At 36.6% G+C, this 23,839-nt stretch overlaps 1 protein-coding gene across 1 annotated transcript; it reads right to left on the reverse strand.

Annotated features, from left to right (window-relative positions):
* Window positions 1–1,643: 1,643 nt before the first annotated feature.
* Window positions 1,644–2,327, reverse strand: LOC126063787 (olfactory receptor 10AG1-like). The gene has a single exon (XM_049862170.1). The coding sequence runs from the start codon at window positions 2,325–2,327 to the stop codon at window positions 1,644–1,646; it is 684 nt and encodes a 227-aa protein (XP_049718127.1).
* Between the last annotated feature and the right edge of the window lie 21,512 nt (window positions 2,328–23,839).

Below are 23,839 nucleotides of genomic sequence, written 5' to 3' on the forward strand. Positions count from 1 at the left end.
CACAATAATACATCAACGTTCCCTTTAATTACGTTGTTTATTCCATTTCCAGTATTCTAATTTCCCTGCCAACACGAGTCTGCCAGTTTGTCATACTGTGTGGGCTTGCATGTTGCTGTGAGGCTGGAAGCTATGCCACCAGCATTGAAATACCAGCAGGGTCACGCATGGCAGATGGGTTTCAGCTGAGCTTCCAGACTAAGACAGACTAGGAAGAAGGACAGGGAAGTCTACTTCTGAAAATATTTCGCCAGTGAAAACCTTACGAATAACAGCAGGACATTGTTTGATATAGTGCCAGAAGACAAACCCCTCAGGTTGGAAGGCACTCAAAGTATGACTGCCTCCTCAAAGCAGAGTCGATGTTAGTGATGTGAATGGAGTCAAGCTTTTGGGACCTCCATTTGCAGCTATGGCACGAACAAAAATGAGAAGAAACAGCTGCAAGAATCCATTAATAATTGGAATGTGGAATGTATGAAGTATGAATCTAGGAAAATTGGAAGTAATCAAAAATGAAATGGGATGCATATACATTGATATCTTCTGCATTACTGAGCTGAAATGGACTGATGTTGGCCATTTTGAATTGGAAAATTATATGGTCTACTATTCCGAGAATGATAAGTTGAAGAGGAATAGTGTTGCATTCATCTTCAAAAAGAACATTTCAAGAGCTATCCTGAAGTACAATTCTGTCAGTGATAGGATAATATCCATAGGCCTTCAAGGAAAACCAGTTAATACGACTTTTCATTCAAATTTATACACCAACCACTAAGGCCAAAGAAGAAGAAATTGAAGGTTTTTACCACCTTCTGCAGTCTGAAATTGATGGAACAATGAAATTATAGAATTACTAATGGATTGATTTGCTATCTGCTAATAAGGAATCAACTCGATGGCAGTGGGTTGGGTTTGAATACATATATTACTTATATAATTTGAGCAGAAAGTTTTGACATTAGAAGTGATTTTAAATTTGGAAATAATTTTCACTGCATGGAAAGACAAGGTACCTTTTTATAAAAGAAATACCCCAAGTGTATCGCTTAACAAAGAAAAACCTATTCTCATAGTCCAGGAGGCTAGGAGTCCAGATTCAGGGGTACAGCTCCAGTGGAAACTTTCTTTCTCTGTTGGCTCTGGGCGAAGGTCCTTGTCATCAATCTTCCTCTGGTTTAGGACCTTCTCAATGCAGGGACCCTGGAACCAGGGATGCACTCCCCTCCTTGTTCTTTATTCTTGGTGGTGGGAATTTCCCCAGTCACTTTTCTCTTTTATTCCAAAACAGATTGACTGAAGATACAACCTAATGCTGTAGATTGAGTCCTACCTCATTAACATAAAAAAGACTGCCTCTAATTCTGTATCATTAACATCATAGACATAAGATTTACAACACTTAGGAAAATCACCACATCAAACCCTTTGCCTTCTAGAATATTCTGACTCATAGGACAAAACGGTGGACAATCACACAATACTAGGAATCATGGCCTAGTCAAGTTAAAACGCATTTTTGTGGGCACAATTCAATCCATAACACAAGGTATAAATAAATGTATATAGCTGTTGAAATTTGTTTAAAATATGTAAGAAAACAATTCTTATACATTTAGCTCATTATTTAATTAAGTGAATTATTTACATAGCAATTTTCTGAGTGCAATTATGACATCCTTGTTCCTTAGGCTATATATCATGGGATTAAACATAGGAGTTAAGATAGTGTAGAAAAGAGATAGAACTTTGCCAGTTCCCTCTGAGTGTCTAGTGTTGGGCCTTAAGTATGTAATAATGGCTGATCCAAAGAATAACACCACAACCATAAGATGAGATGAGCAGGTAGAGAAGGCTTTGGCTTGACTTGTGGCTGATGGGAACTTCAGGATGATGGAGATGATTTTACTGTAGGAGCCAAGTATCAACAGAAATGGAACCATGCCAAATAGCACAGCAACCGTATAGGCCAACATCTCATTCACAAATGTGTCCCCACAAGCCAGCTTAAGTATTGGGAAAACGTCACAGAAGAAGTGGTTGATTTGGTTAGATCCACAGAAAGACAGAGAGAAAATCTGATACGTGTACTCTATAAGAAATGGGATTCCAATGGTCCAGGAGCCAGTCACCAACTGGATGCAGACTCTGTGGTTCATGACTAGAGGATAGTTCAGAGGGTTACAAATGGCCACATAGCGGTCATAGGCCATCACTGCCAGGAGCAAACACTCTGCGACTCCGAACATAAGGACAAAGCACATCTGTGTAGCACAGGCAACTAAAGAAATTCTTCTTCTCTGGGTCCCAAGATTCATCAGCATTCTGGGGAGAGTGGTTTATGCATAGCATATTTCCAAGAAGGAAAAATTGGCCAAGAAAAAATACATAGGGCTCTGAAGAGTGGGGTCATTTTTTGTTATTAGAAATATGGTGCCATTGCTCATCAGGATAATGATATAGATGATTAAAAATAATCCAAAAAGAAACCACTGGAGATGGGGCATGTCAGCAAAGCCCAAGAGAACAAATTCCATCAGCTCAGTTAGATTATCTTCTGGAGGTTTTTCTTGATGATTCATCTATGGAAAAGGTAAATTTACATGAGCATTTCCTTTACCTTCCTGTATCTCTTTGTCTCTTCTCTAAATTGTATTGAGGTATCCAGGTTGGATTTTATGATCACTGCAACTGTTGGTACTTTAAGAATGATACAATTTATGTATACCCCACATCTCCCTATTAAATCACAGTAAACAGTCCCCTCACATTTATTTTAAGATCTTTCACTATACTTTCGGAGAACAGCCCAGGATAAATCAAGCTATACCTGACTCAGCACAAACACTGGAGCAATTGATGACGGCTAGAGATAGACCCTCAACTTTGCCATCTAATCTCACTTTAAATTAATTATACACCTTGACTATCCAATTGTACCTGTCTGCATTTTCTCAGTCAAGCTTTTCAACCACTATATCATAAACTGTCTTTTAACACACATTTTCAACTGCCTTTCATCGCTTCATTCTCCCATCACTTGATGATTTTAAGCATATAAGTTCCTATTACACAATTCATATTAGATAGTTTAGAAAGAAAATTGTGAGACTATTTCATTTCGCATAGGGAAATAAGACGAATATCTTTTCGTAGGATATTAAGTGGGTAAGACAGAGGATTTTATTCGGGGAAATTAGTCTGGGGACATTGATTCAGACATGAATGATAAATGTAGTCACCCTGGGAAAACTCGGATAGCATGAAGGGTATTTGTTACCAGCAGGTATGTGTGTCAGACAGGAGGAGGAAAGATATTAGCTGTTATGTTATTCCCATTGTGCTGTGTGCACCTGCCTTTGTTTTTGTTGTTCCCCAAAACACAGCACTTCTGATAACTGTTTCTAAACTCAATTTTCTGTGGTGTAAAGATATTGAGATTCACTCAGTGTGAATAATTTGATCAATTGCACATATGTTTTGTGAGTGCAAGTCAGTATCTGTTTTTCTTTTTCAGTGGACTTGGGTTTGACTCCAGTCTCCATGATTTACAGGCGTACCTAGTTTGATTACACTTCGCTTTATTGCAGTTTGCATATATTGCATTTTTTTTTTTTTTAATTGAAAGGTTCTAACAATCCTGTATGGAACAACTCTATCTGCACCATTTTTCCAACAACATGTGCTCACTTTGTTTCTCTGTGTCACATTTGGGTAATCCTTGCAATGTTGCAAGGTTTTTCATTATTATTTTATTTGTTATGGTGACCTGTAATCAGTGATCTTTGATGTTACTATTACAATTGTTTTGGGAGGCCACCGACCGCACTCATGCAAGACAGTGAACTTAATCCTGTGTTCTGTTTCAGCGACCGGGCATTCTCCCTTCTCTGTCCCTCTCCTGGTGCCTCACTATTCCATGAAACACGACAATATTGAAATTAGGCCAATTAATATCCCTACAATGGCCTCTAAGTGTTCAAGTGAAAGGAAGACTCTCATGTCTCTCACTTGAAATCAAAAGTTAGAAATGATTAAGCTTAGTGAGGAAGGTATGTCCAAAGCTGAGGTAGACCTAAAGCTAAGCCTCTAGCACCAGTTGGCCAAGTTCTGAATGCTAAGGAAAAGTTCTGGAAGGAAATTAAAACCGCTACTCCAGTGAACACATAAATGATAAGAAAATGAAACATCCTTATTGCCGATGTGGAGGACGTTTTAGAGGTCTGGATGGAAGATCAAACCAGCCACAACATTCCCTTAAGCCAAAGCCTAATCCAGAGGAAGTCTCTAACTTAAATTCTATGAAGGCTGAGAGAGTGAGGAAGCTGCAGAAGATAAGTTCGAATCCAGCAGAGATTGGCTCATGAGGTTTAAGGAGAGAAGCCAGCTCCACAACATGAAAACACCAGGTGGAGCAGCAGGTGCCGACGTAGACGCTGCAGCCAGTTACCCGGAAGACCTGCCTGAGATCATCGGGAAGGAGGCTGCGGCATCTCCCACATGTGCCTCTGTTATCTGTTTGATGAGAATTATTTAAAGTTTCTAAGGTTTGCTTCTTTGCGAGAATTAAATGAGATAATATTGGTAAAATTTATCACCTGTCTACCAATTTTAAACTGTTCCCTTCCTTGGCTCTATCATTACAATTACGATAATATGTTCTTTAAGCCTGTAGTTTAACAAATTGCCTAGTAAAATAGGTTGATAAAGCACTTTAAAGTTCATTTATTAGCGATTAGTTTTCCCACCATTCCCTCTCATCAGGGCCAGGACAAAGACTAGTCAGTTAGGCTCCTAAGGGCAAAATATAAGGAGGAATTCAGGGCCCTCCTCGCACTTGCACAATCCCAAAAGTGAGTGCCTCCTTAAATTTTGCATCTCTTGCCTCACCTTCCTTTTCATCTCTCCATTCTAATGGCTTTTCACCTTGTCCACTAAGCGGAGGAGAAGTATGGTGCCATGATTTCAAAAAAAAAAAAAAAAAACTCTTTTCAGGGGAGTTGATTCCAACACATAGGGACCCTATAAGACAGAGTAGAACTGTCCCAAAGTGTTTCCAAGGCTGTGAATCTTTACAGAAGCAGACCACCACCTCTTTCTCCCTTGGAGTAGCTGGTGGGTTTAAACCCTGAACTTTTGGGTGGCAGACAAGCACTTAGCCACTGCACCACCAGGGATTGGGGCCATGGTTAAAGAACAGTATTCCCTTGATGGATGGGAATTTTGAATTAGAGCTCCAACATCATCTACCTGTGTGATGACTTCATGTAAATTAATTAATCTTCCCAGGTCACAATTTGCTCAGCTGGAAAATGGTTAACAACTATACCAGCATTTAGTGTTGTTACGTGAATTAAATCATTTAATATAAGTAAAGCATCTTGAAGAAGTCCTGGCATTTATAGAAGACTATTATCATTATTGTCTATAATTATTATGATTAACAGTTGCTCATTATTATTATCTGTTAACTATTAGTAGTATTAAAAACAATTTTAATTTTTTCTGATTTTACTCAGTATTCTATACAACATGAATAATACTCTTGAATATTCTTTTGTATTACATGATTATTGAGGGAACAAAGAGATTTTAAAAGCAGTTACCAAATTGTTACAAAACTCCACACACAAAAAAAAAAATTTGAACTCTCAAGTTGCAACTTCTCCATGAATTCTCTGCTAACGTTTGGGTTTATATCATTATCTCTACTTTGTGTACTGTAACATCTATAAGACCCATTACTGCTCAGCATGTAGAATTGTAATTAGGGTAATACTCCTTGTATGCATTTTCTTCATACTGATACACAATGATATGAGAGGTAAAGGCTGTGACTATTTTTCTACTTGAAATCATTATAGATCCTAGAAAATGGGTGTTCACACAACACGGTACTCAGGATTTGATTCTGAACTGAAGTAAAGGAATAGACACTGTTAAAATGAAAGCATCATTCTTAAAAGGAAGAGAAGAATTAAGACTCACAAAAGGACAAAAGCGCCAAATCTTTATATAGTGTTCTCTGAATGACAGCATTTAATAAATAAATAAATGAATGAATAAATAATTTAATTCTTGTTAATTGAATACAATGACTCTGAGTGCTAAATGAAACAGCATTTCTAATTATACCAACAACTTTTTGGTGATGAAATTATCCACGTATAACATCAAATATTTAAGATTTATCTGTTTTTTCCAGAGAACAGAGTATCAACAGCAGAGATTTACCCTGCGTGTTCTCCCAAAACTATATTACTCTTCTTTCTTGAAAATGTGTAAGTTCTTTTTACTTAAGGGAAATAAAACTTAATGCTATCATATTTATTTTTAATCTAAGCATCCATTCCCTGGAAGAAATCCAAGTAACTAAGAAATGCATAACGATATTCTGGTGGAGTCTTGGTGGCACAGTGGTTAAGCGGTTGGCTGCTAATCAAAAAGTCGGTGGTTCAAATTCACCAGCCACTCTGTGGCAGGAAGATGTGGCAGTCAGCTTCTGTAAAGATTTATAGCTTTGGAAACATCTTGAGGCAGTTCTACACTATCCTATAGGGTCATTTTGAGTTGGAATCCACTCGAAGGCAACGGGTTTGACTTTGGTTAACAATATTCTGATTCAGTTAGATATTACTAACCCATTCCATTGCCTTTGAGTTGATTCTGATTCATAGCAACCTTATAGGAAAAAGCAGAACTGCCCCACAGAGTTTCCAAGGAGCGCCTAGAGGATTTGAACTGCTGACCTTTTGGTTACTAGCCGAACTCTTAACCACTGCACCACCAGAGTTTACAGTTACATATTAGTCCCTGTCAATGTCCCCAATATACCTAAATCTCAGCTATGTTTGTATTTTTTATATACGTTGGAAACAAACCCTGAAATTATTTTGAAAAACAATATGAACATAAATCTTTATTGTTTTATGAATTCTTTAAATTAAAATGTATTATTTTCTTTAAAACAAATCTTCCTTGGAATCTGCAATGATTGTAAATTTATTCCATGGATTGTTTTACTTTAAATACCTTGTTAAAATGTCATCAGAACTAAAATACATAAATATAATGTTTATTTGCTAAAAAGTTTTTGCTAGAATTGCAGATTTCCTATAATATTATTTAGTATTCTTACAAAAATATAGCAATTTTTTGAATTTCCAGTGTTTCAAAGTAATTAAACATTACTATTTAAAATCTTTTTTTTTTTAAATCATTGTTTAAGGTAAATTGTATTTAATAGAGTCAGAAATATAAAGAAGCTGCATTAATAAAACATCGCATTGGGTATTCTATATTAAGTATTAATTTTAACATCATGAACTAAAGTTGAATATTAATATGAAAAATTTCATATTTACCTTTCTTGTTTGGGATTCTAGGAGCCCTGATGGTGTAGTTGCTAAAGTTCTCGACTGCTAACCAAAAATTAGCAATTCGAACCGACCAGGCAATCCATGGGAAAAAGATGTGGTAGTCTGCTTCCATAAACATTCACAACATTGAAAACCCTATAGGGCAGTCCTACTCTGCCCTGTAGGGTCACAATGAGTTGGAATTAACTCAGTATTAGTGAGTTTGGGTTTTGGCTTAATTGAGATAATCTTGTTTTTTCCTCACTGAACAGGGTATATATATTTAAGTATTTAAATTATTTTAGCTGAAATAATTTGTTTCATCAAAGGTATTCAACCAACCTTTAAAACAGCCTGTTCATTTCAAACATGGAGTGCTCTTTAAATACAAAATAGTTATCTCTGCCCCCTAGGGTCTCTTCTACCTGACAGAACTAAATTTCTAATTAAACAAATCTCTTTGGGATTTTCTGATTTGGTTTATTTATATATTTTCCCAGAGAGCTCTCACTATACCCGGAAGACTCTTCCTCTGCAACCTCTCAATGGAATAGAGTGTGAAGAAAGTTTTATTTCTTAGATTCGAATGGGGTCCTGGATTGCCCTTCACTGAGCGATGCCATCGGCGGCCATCCAAAATTAACACAAACCAGTTCTCCCCTTATCTATTATGACTGCTTCATACCGACCCTCTTTTCCTACTAGGCTGAACTCCTATCACATTTTTCTCAAGTTATTTCGCTTATTTTCTCCTCTGAAATGAGTGCTTTGATCCACATTCAGGGGCTGGCTTATGAAAGAGTTGTAATAAATATTCTCACAACAACAAAATTCTTTTTTGACCCACAAAACATGTATAATTTATTTCTCCAAGACTACCCAAGCTAACTGATAACTAGCTATTGGATATATTAAATAAATATATATATATATACATATATATATTCCTTTTTTTTTTTGTCCCAAGATTAATCCCCGCAGAGGGACTTTTTATTTTCCTTGCATTCCACTACCATTCCCCAACTTCATTCCCTCTCTGAACCCATTTTTTTAAATAATTTTTATTGTGCTTTAAGTGAAAGTTTACAAATCAAGTCAGTCTCTCACACAAAAACCCGTATACACCTAGCTAAAAAAAAAAAATTACTCCCAATTACTCTCTCCCTAATGAGAGACACCCTGCTCTCTCCCCCCACTCTCTCTTTTCGTGTCCTTTTCACCAGCTTCTAACCCTCTCCACCCTCTCATCTCCCGTCCAGGTAGGAGATGCCAACACGGTCTCAAGTGTCCACCTGATCCAAGAAGCTCACTCCTCACCAGCATCCCTCTCCAACCCATTGTCCAGTCCAATCCATGTCCGAAGAGTTCGCTTCTGGAATGGTTCCTGTCCTGGAGCAACAGAAGGTCTGGGGGCCATGACCAGCGGGGTCCTTCCAGTCTCAGTCAGACCATTAAATCTGGTCTTATGAGAATTTGGAGTCTGCAGCCCACTGCTCTCCTGCTCCCTCAGGGTTTCTCTGTTGTGTTCCCTGTCAGGGCAGTCATCGGTTGTAGCCAGGCACCATCTAGTTCTTCTGGTCTCAGGATGATGTAGTCGCTGGTTCATGTGCCCCTTTCGGTCTCTTGGGCTCATAATCACCTTGTGTCCTTGGTGTTCTTCATTCTCCTTTGATCCAGGTGGGTTGAGACCAATTGATGCATCTTAGATGGCTGCTTGTAATGTTTAAGACCCCAGATGCCACTCTTCAAAGTGGGATGCAGAATGTTTTCTTAAAAGATTTTATTATGCCAATTGAGTTAGATGTCCCCTGAAACCATGGTCCCCAGATCCATGCCCCTGCTATGGTGGCCTTTGAAGCATTCAATTTATTCAGGAAACTTCTTTGCTTTTGCTTTAGTCCAATTGTGCTGACCTCCCCTGTATTGTGTGTTGTCTTTCCCTTCACCTAAAGTAGTTCTTATCTACTATCTAATTAGTGAATACCCTTCTCCCACCCTCTCTCCTCCCCCCTCTCGTAATCACAAGAGAGTATTTTCTTTTCTGTTTAAACTATTTCTTAAATTCTTGTAATACTGGTCTTATACAATATTTGTCCTTTTGCAACTGACTAATTTCACTCAGCATAATGCCTTCCAGGTTCCTCCATGTTATGAAATGTTTCACAGATTCATCACTATTCTTCATCGATGTGTAGTATTCCACTGTGTGAATATACCATAATTTATGCATTCATCTATTGATGGGCACCTTGGTTGCTTCCATCTTTTTGCTATTGTAAACAGTGCTGCAATAAACGTGTATGCATATATCTGTTCGTGTAAAGGCTCTTATTTCTCTAGGATATATTCCAAGGAGTGGGACTGCTGGATCCTATGGTAGTTCTATTTCTAACTTTTTAAGGAAGCACCAAATCAATTTCCAAAGTGGTTGTACCATTTGACATTCCCACCAGCAATGTAGAAGTATTCCAATCTCTCCACAGCCTCTCCAACATTTATTATTTTGTGTATTTTGTATTAAAGCCAGCCTTGTTGGAGTGAGATGAAATCTCATTGTAGCTTTGATCTGCATTTCTCTAATGGCCAATGATCGTGAACATTTCCTCATATATGTTAGCTACCTGAATGTCTTCTTTAATGAAGTGTCTATTCATATCCTTTGCCCATTTTTTAATTGGGTTATTTATCTTTTTGCAGTTGAGTTTTTGCATTATCATGTAGATTTTAGAGATCAGGCACTGATCAGAAATGTCATAGCTGAAAACTTTTTCTCAGTCTGTAGGTAGTCTTTTTTATGTAGTCTTTTTACTCTTTTGGTGAAGTCTTTGGATGAGCCTAAGTGTTTGATTTTTTGGAGCTCCCAGTTATCTAGTTTTTCTTCTACGTTCTTTATAATGTTTTGTATACTCTTTATGCCATGTATTAGAGCTCATAACGTTGTCCCTATTTTTTCTTCCATGATCTTTATCATTTTAGATTCTATATTTAGGTCTTCGATCCATTTTGAGTTAGTTGTTGTACATGGAGTTAGGTATGGGTCTTGTTTCATTTTTTTTTGCAGATGGATATCCAGTTATTCCACCACCATTTGTTAAAAAGACAGTCTTTTCCCCAGTTCACTGTTTTGGGGCCTTTGTCAAATATCAACTGCTCATATGTGGATGGATTTATGTCTGGATTCTCAATTCTGTTCCATTGGTCCATGTATCTGTTGTTGTACCAGTACCAGGCTGTTTTCACTACTGTGGCAGCATAATAGGTTCTTAAATCAGGTAAAGTAAGGCCTTCCACTTTGTTCTTCTTTTTCAGTAATGCCTTATTTATCCGGGGCCTCTTGCGCTTCCATATGAAATTGGTGATTTGTTTCTCCATCTCATTAAAGAATGTCCTTGGGATTTGGATCAGAATTGCATGAAATGTATAGATGGCTTTTGGTAGAATAGACATTTTTATAATGTTAAGTCTTCCTATCCACGAGCAAAGTATGTTCTTCCACTTATGTAAGTCTCTTTTGGTTTCTTGCAGAAGGGTACTGTAGTTTTCTTTGTATAAGTCTTTTACATCTCTGGTAAGATTTATTCCTAAGTATTTTATCTTCTTGGGGGCTACTGTAAATGGCATTGGTTTGGTGATTTCCTCTTCGATGTTGCTTTTGTTGGTGTAGAGGAATCCAACTGATTTTTGTGTGTTCATCTTGTATCCCGATACTCTGCTGAACTCTTCTACTAGTTTCAGTAGTTTTCTGGAGGATTCCTTAGGGTTTTCTGAGTATAAGATCATGTCTTGTTCAAATAGAGATACTTTGACTTCTTCCTTGCCAATCTGGATACCCTTTATTTTTTATCTAGCCTAATTGCTCTGGCTAGGACTTCCAGAACAATGTTGAATAAGAGTGGTGATAAAGGGCATCCTTGTCTGTTTCCTGATCTCAAGGGGAATGCTTTCAGGCTCTCTCCATTTAGAATGATGTTGGCTTTGTATAAACACCCTTTATTATGTTGAGAAATTTTCCTTCTATTCCTATTTTGCTGAGAGTTGTTTTCATGAATGAGTGTTGAACTTTGTCAAATGCCTTTTCTGCATCAATTGATAAAATCATGGGATTCTTGTCTTTTGTTTTATTTATGTGGTGGGTTACATTAATTGTTTTTCTAATGAACCATTCCTACATACCTGATATGAATACACTTGGTCATGGTGAATTATTTTTTTTTTTATATTTTGTTGAATTCTATTTGCTAGAATTTTGTTGAGGATATTTGCATCTACATTCATGAGGGATATAGGTCTATAATTTTCTTTTCTTGTGGCATCTTTACCTGGTTTTGGTATCTGGGATATGGTGGCTTCGTAGAATGAGTTTGGTAGTATTCCATCCGTTTCTATGCTCTGAAATACCTTTAGTAGTAGTGGTGTTAACTCTCTCTGAAAGTTTGGTAGAACTCTGCAGTGAAGCAGTCCAGACCAGGGCTTTTTTTCGGGGGGAGAAGTTTTTTGATTGTCTTTTCAATCTCTTCTTTTGTTATTTGTCTATTTAGTTGTTCTACCTCTGTTTGTGTTAGTTTAGGTAGGTAGTGTGTTTCTAGGAATTCATCCATTTCTTCTAGGTTTTCAAATTTGTTTGAGTATAGTTTTTCATAGTAATCTGATATGATTCTTCTAATTTCGTTTGGGTCTGTTGTAATATCGCCCATCTCATATCTTACTTGGATTATTTGCTTCCTCTCCTGTTTTTCTTTTGTCAGTTTGGCCAATGGTTTATCAATTTTGTTGAGTTTTTCAAAAAACAAGCTTTTGGTCTTGTTAATTTTTTCAATTGTTTTTCTGTTTTCTATTTCATTTAGTTCAGCTCTATTTTTATTATTTGTTTTCTTCTGGTGCCTGTGGGTTTCTTTTGTTGCTGTCTATTTGTTCAAGTTGTAGGGATAGTTCTTTTATTTTTGGCCCTTTCATCTTTTCGGATGTGTGCATTTATTAATATAAATTGGCCTCTGAGCACTGCTTTTGCTGTGTCCCAAAGGTTCTGAAAGGAAGTGTTTTCATTCTTATTGGATTCTATGAATTTCTTTATGACATCCTTAACGTCTTCTATATTACAGTCTTTTTTAAGAAGGGTATTGTTCAGTTTCCAAGTGTTTGACTTCTTTTCCTGTTATTGATTTCCACTTTTATGGCCTTATGGTCAGAGAAGATGCTTTGTAATATTTTAGTGTTTTGGATTCTGCTAAGTCTTGCTTTATGACCTAATATGTTGTCTATTCTAGAGAATGTTCCATGTGCCCTAGAAAAGAAGTATAGCTGGTTGCTGTTGGGTGGAGTGTTCTGTATGTCTACGAGGTCAAGTTGGTTGATTGTGGCATTTAGATCGTCCGTGTCTTTATTGAGCTTCTTTCTGGATGTCCCGTCCTTCACTGAAAGTGGTGTGTTGAAGTCTCCTACTATTATTGTGGAGCTGTCTATCTCACTTTTAAATACTGATAGAGTTTGTTTATGTATCTTGCAGCCCTGTCATTAGGTGCATAAATATTTAATATGGTTATGTCTTCTTGGTGTATTGTCCCTTTAATCATTATATAGTGTCCTTCCTTATCCTTTCTGATGGATTTAACTTTAGTCTATTTTGTCAGAAATTAATATTGCCACTCTTGCTTTTTTTGATTATTGTTTGATATATTTTTTGAAATCCTTTGAGTTTTAGATTGTTTGTGTCTCTAAGTCTAAGGTGTGTCTCTTGTAGGCAGCATATAGACGGATCTTGTTTTTTAATCTATTCTGCCACTCTCTGTCTCTTTATTGGCGCATTTAGTCCATTTACATTCAGTGTAATTATGGACAGGTATGAATTTAGTGCTATCACTTTGATGTCTTTTTTTGTGGGTTGACAGTTTCTTTTTCCCACTTGATTTTATGTGCTGAGCAGATTTTCTTTACATATTGTCCTTTCCTCATATTTGTTGTTGTTGATTTTGTTTCTGCTGAGTCTGTATTTTTCCCTTGTATTTTATTTTGATGAGTAGGATAGTTTGTCTCCTTTGTGGTTACCTTATGATTTACCCCTATTTTTCTAAATTTAAAACTAACTTTTCTAAATTTAAAACTTTTATTTCTTTGTATTGCTGTATCTTCCTGTCTATACGGAAGGTGTATGATTACGTTTCTTAGTCCCTGTTTATTATTTTAATGTTGCCTTCTTTTATATAACGTCGCCGTTAACCTGTGTCGGGTTTTTTTTTTTTTTTAATCTTACTTTGTTTTTTTTGGATTTCCCTATCTGGATTGACTTCTGGCTGCTCTGCCCAGTGTTCTAGTCTTGGGTGGATACCTGATATTATTGATTTTCTAACGAAAGAACTCCCTTTAGTATTTCTTGTAGTTTTGGTTTGGTTTTTACGAATTCCCTCAACTTGTGTTTATCTGGAAATGTCTTAATTTCACCTTCATATTTAAGAGACAATTTTGATGGCTATATGATTCTTGGCAGACAATTTTTTTCCTTCAATTTTTTAAATATGTCTTCCCATTGCCTTCTTGCCTGCATGGATTCTGCCGAGTATTCCAAGCTTATTCTTATTGGCTCTCCTTTGTAGGTGACTTTTCTTTAACCCTCACTGCTCTTATAATTGTCTCCTTATCTTTGGTTTTGGCAAGCTTGATTATAACATGTCTTGGTGACTTTCTTTTAAGGTCTACGTTATGTGGAGTTCGATGAGCATCTTGGATAGACATCTCATTTTTCACAATATCAGGGAAGTTTTCTGCCAACAAATCCTCAACAATTTTCTCTGTATTTTTTGTTATCCCTCCCTGTTCTGGTACTCCAATCACTCTTAGGTTCTTTCTCTTGATAGAGTCCCACATGATTCTTAAGATTTCTTCATTTTTTTTAATTCTTTTATCTGATTTTTCTTCAAATATATTAGTGCCAAGTGAATCATCTTCGAGTTCAGAAATTCTAGCTTCTACTTGCTCAATTCTGCTCCTCTGACTTTCTACCGAGTTATCTAATTCTGTAATTTTATTGTTAATCTTCTGAATTTCTGATTGCTGTCTATCTATGGATTTTTCCAGCTTATTAAACTTTTCATTATGTTTCTGAATAATCTTTCTGATTTCTTCATTTGCTTTATCTGCGTGTTCCTTGGTTTGTTCTGTGTATTTTTTTCCTTCATGATGTCTTGAAGGGTTTTTTATATTAAACTTTTGTACTCTGCATCTGGTAATTCCAGGAATGCACTTTCATCTAAAAGATCCCTGGATTCTTTGTTTTGAGAGCCTGTTGAGGTGATCATGGCCTGTTTCTTTATGTGACTTGATATTGACTGTTGTCTCCGAGCCATCTATAAGTTATTGTATTAGTTTATGCTTGCTTACTGTGTCGTAGCTGCTTGCTTTGTTTTGTTTTGGTATACCCCTATGGATTGCTTGAGTGAGCTAGCTTGATTATTTTTGCCTTTGGAGATCTAGCGTCCTGTTCCCAGCTGGCTAGGGCTGTTATCAGGTATATCAGTCTAGGAGTCCATTCAGTTTTCTTGTATGGATTCAGCTCAGGTTTCCAGGTAGCTGATATCAAGTGTTTGGTTCAGGCTCTGTCCTACAGTCTTAGAGGGGCAGGGGTGATTGGCGTATATACCCATATCTGATTGCAGCAGGCGGGTCACGCTCTGAACAAGGCAGGAGGCTGAGAACCGACCCCCAAGTGTCTCTGAAGAAAACACATCTCTGTCTCCTAGGGTGTTCTGGTGGGTGGGCTCTGCAGGGAGACCATGGGCACCCAAAGTTTTTGTTGTAAGGACTGGGAGGTACCAGTTATCCCTGGACCCCTGTCGTGGGTGTCTGTGTGACCTGAGTGGAGCTACCAGTCCTTAGGTCCCTGTTGTGGGTAGTTGAGGACCTTGTTCAACAGGCAAAGCAATGTCAAATGTCAAACACCTACCTCTCCACCACACCACTGAAATGGTTGGAGTTTGCCAACAAGGGCCTATTCTCCCAAAATAGGCCCACACAGATCCATGCAGAAGGAAAGTTGCTCAAAGTCCACGGATGGTTTATGCCTGGACAGGAGCCGCTTCTCTTCTGAGCTCCCCCAGTTAATGGAGCTAGCAAATTATCTTTTCCCCCCAGCTGGAAATTTTTTCCTTCCCCAAGGCCGTGAGGACAGCTCCAGGTGCTCACCAGGGTCTATCTCAGGCCTAGGGATTCAGCCTCTGAAGCTGGGTTGGGGTTGGGGGGGGCCGAGGTAAAATATACGCAAGTACTTAGCTTTGCTGAGAGCTCCCTTCTGCTCAGGTTCTGGAGGTGTGAGTGGGCTGTGTGGCTGGTGCTTCTCCCTGAGGAAACTGGGGCCCAATGCTAGGACCAGCCCGCCACTGCCGCTGCCTCCGCCACAGCAGCTCTGGGAATGGTACCTGAGGGCTCCCTGCGACTCAGGTCTGGCAATTCCTCTCCACTTCCGAATGGTCTCTTCCTTCCCCTGCCCTCACTTTGTTGTCTAAGCTTGCCTTTGATGCTCAGGGCTCCCAGCTTGTCACAAATATATTCATTTCACTTGTTTTTTCAGGTCTTTGTTATAAAGAGGGCTCGACAGAAGCATCTGTCTATTCCACCATCTTGGTTCTGCCTCTCCTTACTCTCAATACCCATTTTTAAGATGTGAATCCTATTAAACTTCATTTAGGAGAAGATTAAAACCCAAAAACTAAACCCATTGCCATCGAGTTGATTCTGACTCATAGCAACCCTACAGGTCAGAGTAGAACTGCCCCACAGAGTTTCCAAGGAGTGCCTGGCGGATTTGAACTGCCGACCTTTTGGTTAGCAGGCGTAGCTCTTAACCACTGCATCACCAGAGTTTTTCTAGGAGAAGATTAGATTCTTATATAATTCCAGCTGAGATGAGAGGCAAGATTCCAGGGCAATAGTATGTCTATTTTTATAAAATACTTTAGCTTCAAGACTTTAAATCTGTTTGAAACTTAGTATTCTAAGAATGTTGGCTTGAAGTCAAATTTCCCCTGTGCAAATAGGATGTTCCTTCCTACAATTTAGTAAATAGTGATTTCTAAGAGTTTATATTTACCATCAACCCTGAAATTTATGGCATATTATATATGTTTCTACTACTAACCAAAATGTTGTATAAAGTGTCTATCTGTCTATCATCTATCTATCTATCTACCATCTCCAGGATAGGAAACCCCTACAATATTTTAATAACGGAGAGTGATTAGAGGAATTAATTGGAAGGTATCAGGAATTATGACTTGAAAACAAGGATGATAAGTGAAGAGTGGGTGATGACCATGGCCTTCCATGGGAATCAGGTGTGACAGAGCATAGCAATGGGTTGGAATGTCAGCTAGGCTTGAACTACAGTAGTGTACATCCCAGAAGTAATTCAGATAAAAGGGAATTCTAAAATCTCATAACTTGATCAGTGTTTCATTGTGTGTTAAGTAGCGAGATCTTCTGATTCCATAAATGGAAGACTCAAATACAGATGAGAATTGATCATAGAATAAAGATAGCAAATGAAATAGGTGAAATATGGACTTTTGAAATAAATGTTATTTGGATACTTGGGCAGTCTTCGAGGAAAAAGGATAAATTTTTGTTAATATTTTATACTATAGCAGGGAAGACTCCAAATGGTACATTTTTTAAAATAACTTAGAGAGCTAAACAATAAAATAATTCTAAATGAAAGATTTCTTAAAATAAAATTTTGGAGTAATAAAGGTCTGTCTAGTTATGACTTTTTTTTTTTTTAGTTATGACTTAGAATGAAGAACACAAGTGATTGATCAGAAATCAAATATGTAAAAGTAAATACTTCCACATGTTAAAAATAAACAAGTACCAAAAGTCATGCCAAAATACAATTAATAAGGTGGGGAAAATGTTTATAGATCATATCTCAGATAAAGTGCTCATTTCCCTTATAAATAAAATAACCTTAAGTATCAAGAAGAAGTGAAAAATAAAATAGAAAAATGTACCAAACATACACTTCACATAAAAAGAGTAAAATCATCACTTAAACATATGAAAATACATTCAGCATTATAAAAAAGGGTGATTATTTATTTGTACTTTAGATGAAGGTTTACAGAGCAAACTAGTTTCTCACTAAACATTTAGTACACATATTGTTTTATGACATCGGTTAACAACCTCACAACATGTCAACTCCCTTCTAAATCTTGGGTTCTCTATTACCAGCTTTCCTGTTTCCTCCTGCCTTCTAGTCCTTGCCCCCATGCTGGTGTGCCCCGTTAGTCTCATTTTGTTTTATGGGTCTGTCCAATCTTTGGTTGAATCATTACTGAGAGGGTGTCCAGGGATCATACTCTCAGGGTTTCTCCAATTTCTGTTAGGCCATCAAATCTGGTCTTTCTTTTTAAGCTAGAATTTTTTTTCTACATTTTTCTCCGCTCTCTCCAGGACCTTGTATTATGATCCTTGTCAGAGCAGTCAGTGGTGGTAGCTGGGCATCATCTAGTTGTACTGGACTCAGCCTCGTGGAGGCTGTGGTAGGTGTGATCCATTAGTCCTTTGGACTAATCTTTTCCTTGTGTCTTTAGTTTTCTTTATTCTTCCTTGCTCCCGAAGGGGTGAGACCACTGGAGTATCCTAGATGGCTGCTTACAGGCTTTTAAGACCCGAGAGGCTACTCACCAAAATAGAATGTGGAACATATCCTTTGTAAACTATGTTATGCCAGTTGAGCTAGATGTTCCCCGGGACCATGGTCCACACAGCCCTCAGCCCAGCAATTCGGTCCCTCAGGGAGTTTGAATGTGCCTGTGGTGTTTCCATGATCTTGACTTGTACAAGTTCTGCTGGCTTCTTCAGTATTGTGTACTGGATTACCCTTCACCAAAGTTACCACTTATCTATTGTCTATTTAGTGTTTTTCCATCCCCACCCCTCTCATCCGTCATAACCATCAAAGATTCTTTTCGTGCGTAAACCTTTTCATGATTTTTTACAGTAATGGTCTCATACAATATTTGTCCTTTTGTGATTGATTTAACTCAGCATAATGTCCTCCAGATTCATCCATGTTGTGAGATGCTTCACAGATTCATTGTTGTTCTTTATTGTTACTTAATGCTCCATTGTGTGTATGTACCACAGTTTGATTTTCCATTCATCTGTTGATGGACATCCAGCTTGTTTCCATCTTTTTGCTATTGTGAACAATGTTGCAATGAACACGGGTGTGTATACGTCTATTTGTGTGACTGCTCTTATTTCTCTTGGGTATATTCCTAGGAGTGGAATTGCTGAATCGTATGGTGGGTTTTTATGGTATTTCTATTTCTAGATTTCTAAGGAAGTACCATATCGTTTTCCAAAATGCTTGTATCATTTTGCATTCCCACCAGAAGTGCATAAGAGTTCTGATCTTCCCACAGCTTCTCCAACATTGCTTATTTCCTGTTTATTTTATTCATGCCACTAATGCCTAGGTGAGATGTTATCTCATTGAGGTTTTGATTTGCATTTCTTTAAAGGCTAGTTATCGCAAGCATTTCCTCATGTGTCTGTTGGCCACTTGAATGTCTTCTTTGGTGAAGTGTCTGGTCATTTCCTTTGCCCAATTTTTTATTGAATTATTTGTCTTTTTGTTGTCGGAGTGTTGGATTTTGTTGTAGATTTTAGAGATTAGATTGTTGTCTGATTTGTAATAGCCAAATTTTTTTCCCCAGTCTGTAGGTTCTTTTTACTTTTTTGGTAAAGACTTTTGATGAGCATAAGTGTTTAATTTTTAGAAGATCCCAGTTATCTAGCTTATATTCTAGAGTTTGTGTGTTGTTGGTTGTTGTTTGTATCTTATTAATGCCATGTATTAGGGCTTCTAGCATTGATCCTATTTTTTTTTCTATGAACTTCTTAGTTTTTGGCTTTATATCTAGGCCTTTGATACATTTTGAGTTAGTTTTTGTATACCGTATGAGGTATGGGCCCTATTTCATTTTTTTGCAGATGGACATCCAGTTTTTCCAGAACCATTTGTTAAAAAGACTGTCTTTTCCCCATTTGATTGAGGTTAGGCCCTTGTTGAAGATCAGGTGACCATAGGTGGATGGGTTTACATCTGGGTTCTCATTTCTGCTCCACTGGTCATGTATCTGTTGTTGTACCAGTACCACGATGTTTTGACTACCATAGCTGTACAGTAGATTCTGAGGTCAAGTAGTGTGAGTCTTCCTACTTCATTTTTCTTCTTCCAGTAGCATTTTACTTATCTGGGGTTTCTTTCCTTTCCATAAAAAGTTAATGATAAGTTTTTCCATCTTTTAAAGAATGCTTTTGGTATTTGGATAGGAATTGCATTTTATTTGTAAATTGTTTTGGGCAGAATTATCATTTTCACAGTGTTGAGTCTACCTATCCAAGGGGATGGTATGGTTTTCCATTTATATAGAGCTCTTTTGGTTTTGTAGTAACGTTTTGTAGTTTTCTTTGTATAGGTCCTTTGCAACCCTGGTTAGATTTATCCCTAAGTATTTTATTTTTTAGGGTCCATTATAAATGGTATTGTTTGTGTGATTTCCTTTTCCTTGTTTTCTTTAGCGGTGTATAGGAATCCAACTGATTTTTTTTATGTTTATCTTGTATCCTGCTACTCTGATGATTCTATCAGTTCTAGTATTTCTCTCGTGGAGTCTTATGGGTTTTCTAGGTACAGTGTCATATCGTCAGCAAATAGGGACAGTTTAACTTCTTCATTACCAATTTGGATGCTCTTTATTACTTTTTCTTGCCTTATTGCTCTAGCTAGAACTTCCAGCACTATGTTAAATAGTAGTGATGACAAAGGACATGCTTGTCTTCCTATTAACAAAGGAAATGTTTTCAGCCTTTCTCCATCAAGAATGATGTTGTTCGTTGGCTTTGCTAGATGCCCTTTATCATGTTGAGAAATTTCCCTTCTATACCTATTTTATTGAGAGTTTTTATCAGGAATGGGTGCTGGACTTTGTCAAAAGCCTTTTCTGTGCCAATAGAGATGATCATGCGATTCTTTCCTTTCCTTTTATTTATGTGGTGGATTCTGTCAATTGATTTTCTAATGTTGAACCATCCTTGCATAGCTGGTATGAATCTTACTTGATCATGGTGTGTGTGTGTATGTATATATATATATATGATGCTGAATTCTATCAGCTTGAATTTTGTTGAGAATTTTTGCAACTATATTCATGAGAGATATTGGTCTGTAATTTTTTTCCTTTTTTTTTTTTTTTTTTTTTTGTGTGGTGTCTTTGCCTGGTTTTGGTTCCAGGGTTTTGTTGGCTTCATAGCATTAATTTGGACGTATCACCTCCTTTTCTATGTTCTGAAATAGTTTGAGTAGCACTGGCACAAGCTCTTCTCTGAATATTTGGGAGAATTCTCCAATAAAAGCCGTGTGGGCTAGGGTTTTTTTTTTTTTTTTTTTTTGTAGAGTGAGGTTTTTTAAATTTATTTATTTTTTTATTACCTTTTCAATATCTTCTCTTATTATGAGCCTGTTTAGATTTTCAACATCATTTTGTGTTAGTTTGGGTAGGTAGTGTGTGTCTAGAAATTTGTTCATTTCTCCTAGGTTTTCAAATTTTTTGGTGTGTAGTTGTTCATAATACTCTGTTATGATATTTTTTATATCAGTTGGCTTTGTTATAATGTCTCCCATTTCACTTCTTATTTGGGTTATTTGTGTCTTCTCATGTTTTTCTTTTGTCAATTTGGCCCATGGTTTGTCAATCCTTTCAAAAAACCAACTTTTGGTTTTGTTGATTCTTTCTGTTGTTTCTCTGTTTATTTCTGCTCCTTTCTTCTGGTGGCTGTGGGCTTCTTCTGTTGTTCTTTTTTTATTTCTTCAAGTTGTGTAGCTAATATTTTGATTTTGTCCTTTTCTTCTTTTTTGATGTGTGTATCTATTGCTATAAATTGACCTCTGAGCACTGCCTTTGCTATGCCCCAAAGGTTTTGGTATGATGTGTTTTCATTCTCATTTGATTCTAGGATTTTTTATTCCAGCTCTGATTTCTTCTATTATCCAGTGGTTTTTAAGCAGGGTATTATTCAGTTTCCATGTAGTTGATTTTTTTCCTTCCTCTTCCTGTTGCTTATTTCAGCTTTGATGGTGTTGTAGTCAGAGAAGATACTCGGTATTATCTCAGTGTTTTGGATTTTGTTGAGGGTTGCTCTGTGGCCTAAAAAAAAAAAAAAAAAAGCCTGAGATGTGGTCTATTCTGGAGAACGTTCCATGTGCATTGGAAAAGAATATGTACTTTGCAGTTGTTGGGTGGAGCTTTCCATGTACGTATATGTGGTCAAGTTGGCTGATTGTGCCCTTTAGCTCTTCTGTATCTTTGTTAAGTTTCTTTCTAGAAGTCTGTCCTTTACTGAAAGTGGAATATCAAATCCGCAAATACATAAACATATACATACATACGTATATAATTCTAATAGAAACCCTCAACAATTATAATCATGACCAAAGTTTTGTATAACTGAATATTTTAAAATCTATTAATGCATTCGAATTCAAGAAAATGTTACTTGATGTTGATGATGAGTCAGGTGCCATTTCAAGGGCACAATATAATTTATCACAATAATAAATCAATGCAAAATAGTGAAGGTGAATTAAAAAAAATTCTTACTTTCGTATAAAAAACAGTAACCCCCCAAAATTGATTACATTCTCAAAATAATATAAAACACTGCTCTTCTGTGCTATTTTCCCCATCTTTTCACAATAAAGTGACATGCTTAATTCTGTGTTTTATAAAGATTTGTTATTTATTTTCCATTTCAATTTTATATGAAACACATCCCCTTACGTTGTCTGAAAATATGTTGAAAGCAAAGTGGGGTAGCTGCAGTTGTAATAATAACATAACTTCTGAAGATAAGGGAATATAACTAGCTTGATGAGTTTGTGATAGCCAGACTTCTACTTTCAGCAAAGATGGAGTAACATGACCTGATTTATGTCAAGACTTAAATATTCTAAAGTCCAGAAAAAATTGTATAAAACACCAGCCATCAAGATATTAGATATCAACTAAAGAAGGACAGTGCTATCTACTGTTTCTAAGAAAATTTTGCCTAACCCCAGGCAACAATGATTTTCTCCTATGTTTTCTTCTAGAAATTTTAGAGTTTTAGGCTTTGTTTTTAAGTCATTGGTCCCAACCTGTTAATTTTTACTTTTGTAGTGGTATAAGTAATGGCTCTAAGTTCATTTTTTAATAGAAAAATGTAATTATTCCACCACAAATTTTTGAAGTTTATCCTTTTTCCATTGAATTGCCATTGCAATTTGTTGAAAATTGATTAACCACGTAATGTTAATTTATTTTTGAATTTTGTAATCTGTTGCATTGTAAACTGAAGAAAGCACTAAGAAATAATATATTACAATGGAAATGTAGGAGGCATATTTCTAAACACAATCAAGGATAGACAAGACAGTCAAATATGAGAAGTTAGTCTTAAAAACAAATAGAGAGAGAGAGAAAATAGATCAAATAACATTTGGTCCCAAATTAGAATATAATATAGGTATAAGTACAGAAACCTCAGTTGTGTCTACTAAGTTATTTTTATACTGATCATAAAAGTTGGTTAGAAATGAGTGTGTACTCTATAGTTATTTTTTTCCTTTGATATACAATATTCCAGATTTAAAACACTTATATTTACACAGTCTAGAGGTATACTTTGATGTAGTACCTATACTGTCTATGACAAAAAAAATTAACTTATTGGTTCTCCAGCCAGGGATTGTTAGTTTTTTGTTTTTTTTTTTTGTTAAGGTAGACCGCAATAAATAAATCGTGGACATGTAATTGTGAGAGAAACCTAGAGTGCTATATTCCAAGGTCCAAGTAGTGGAGTCAAGAGAGAAATATTAGGAAAGTGGAGGTAAGAAAGGGCCTAAAACATACAACTTTGATGGTGAATAGCCTCCTGCGGATAAGTTGTATTGCTCTGTCTAGGGCATTCTTGCGCTCTGCCAAGGTCTAGTTGGAATGAGGACCTGAATTCCATGGGGAGAAATAAGAAAGTCAGCTTTAGCCAGAGTTTCTAGAAAAACAAATCAGAATGAATGGCAAGCAGAAGCATCTGTTAAATATTGAGGTGACATATGATAAAGGGGATAAAACTATTATAATAGGGTGGATATTTTTATTTGAAGAGAACTTGTTGATTTGATTGCACATGTATTCTGAAAGAGATGTCAGTTCCAGTTAGGAAGAAAATAAATTCTTAATAAAGCAAAAATTTATTAAAACCTTTTTATATACTATATTTTTTATATACATTTAAAACCATTGGACTTACTAAGTTCTACTTGGGGAAAAAAATAAAGCAACTATATAGTCAAATCTAATAGAGTAAGTATGAAACTATATAGTCAAATCTAACAGAGTAAGTATGAAACTTTCTATGCTGGTATGATTTTTGTGTTGGTATTC

The sequence above is a fragment of the Elephas maximus genome, chromosome 20, assembly GCF_024166365.1.
Source record: "Elephas maximus indicus isolate mEleMax1 chromosome 20, mEleMax1 primary haplotype, whole genome shotgun sequence".
In the NCBI taxonomy this organism is placed as follows: Eukaryota; Metazoa; Chordata; class Mammalia; order Proboscidea; family Elephantidae; genus Elephas; species Elephas maximus.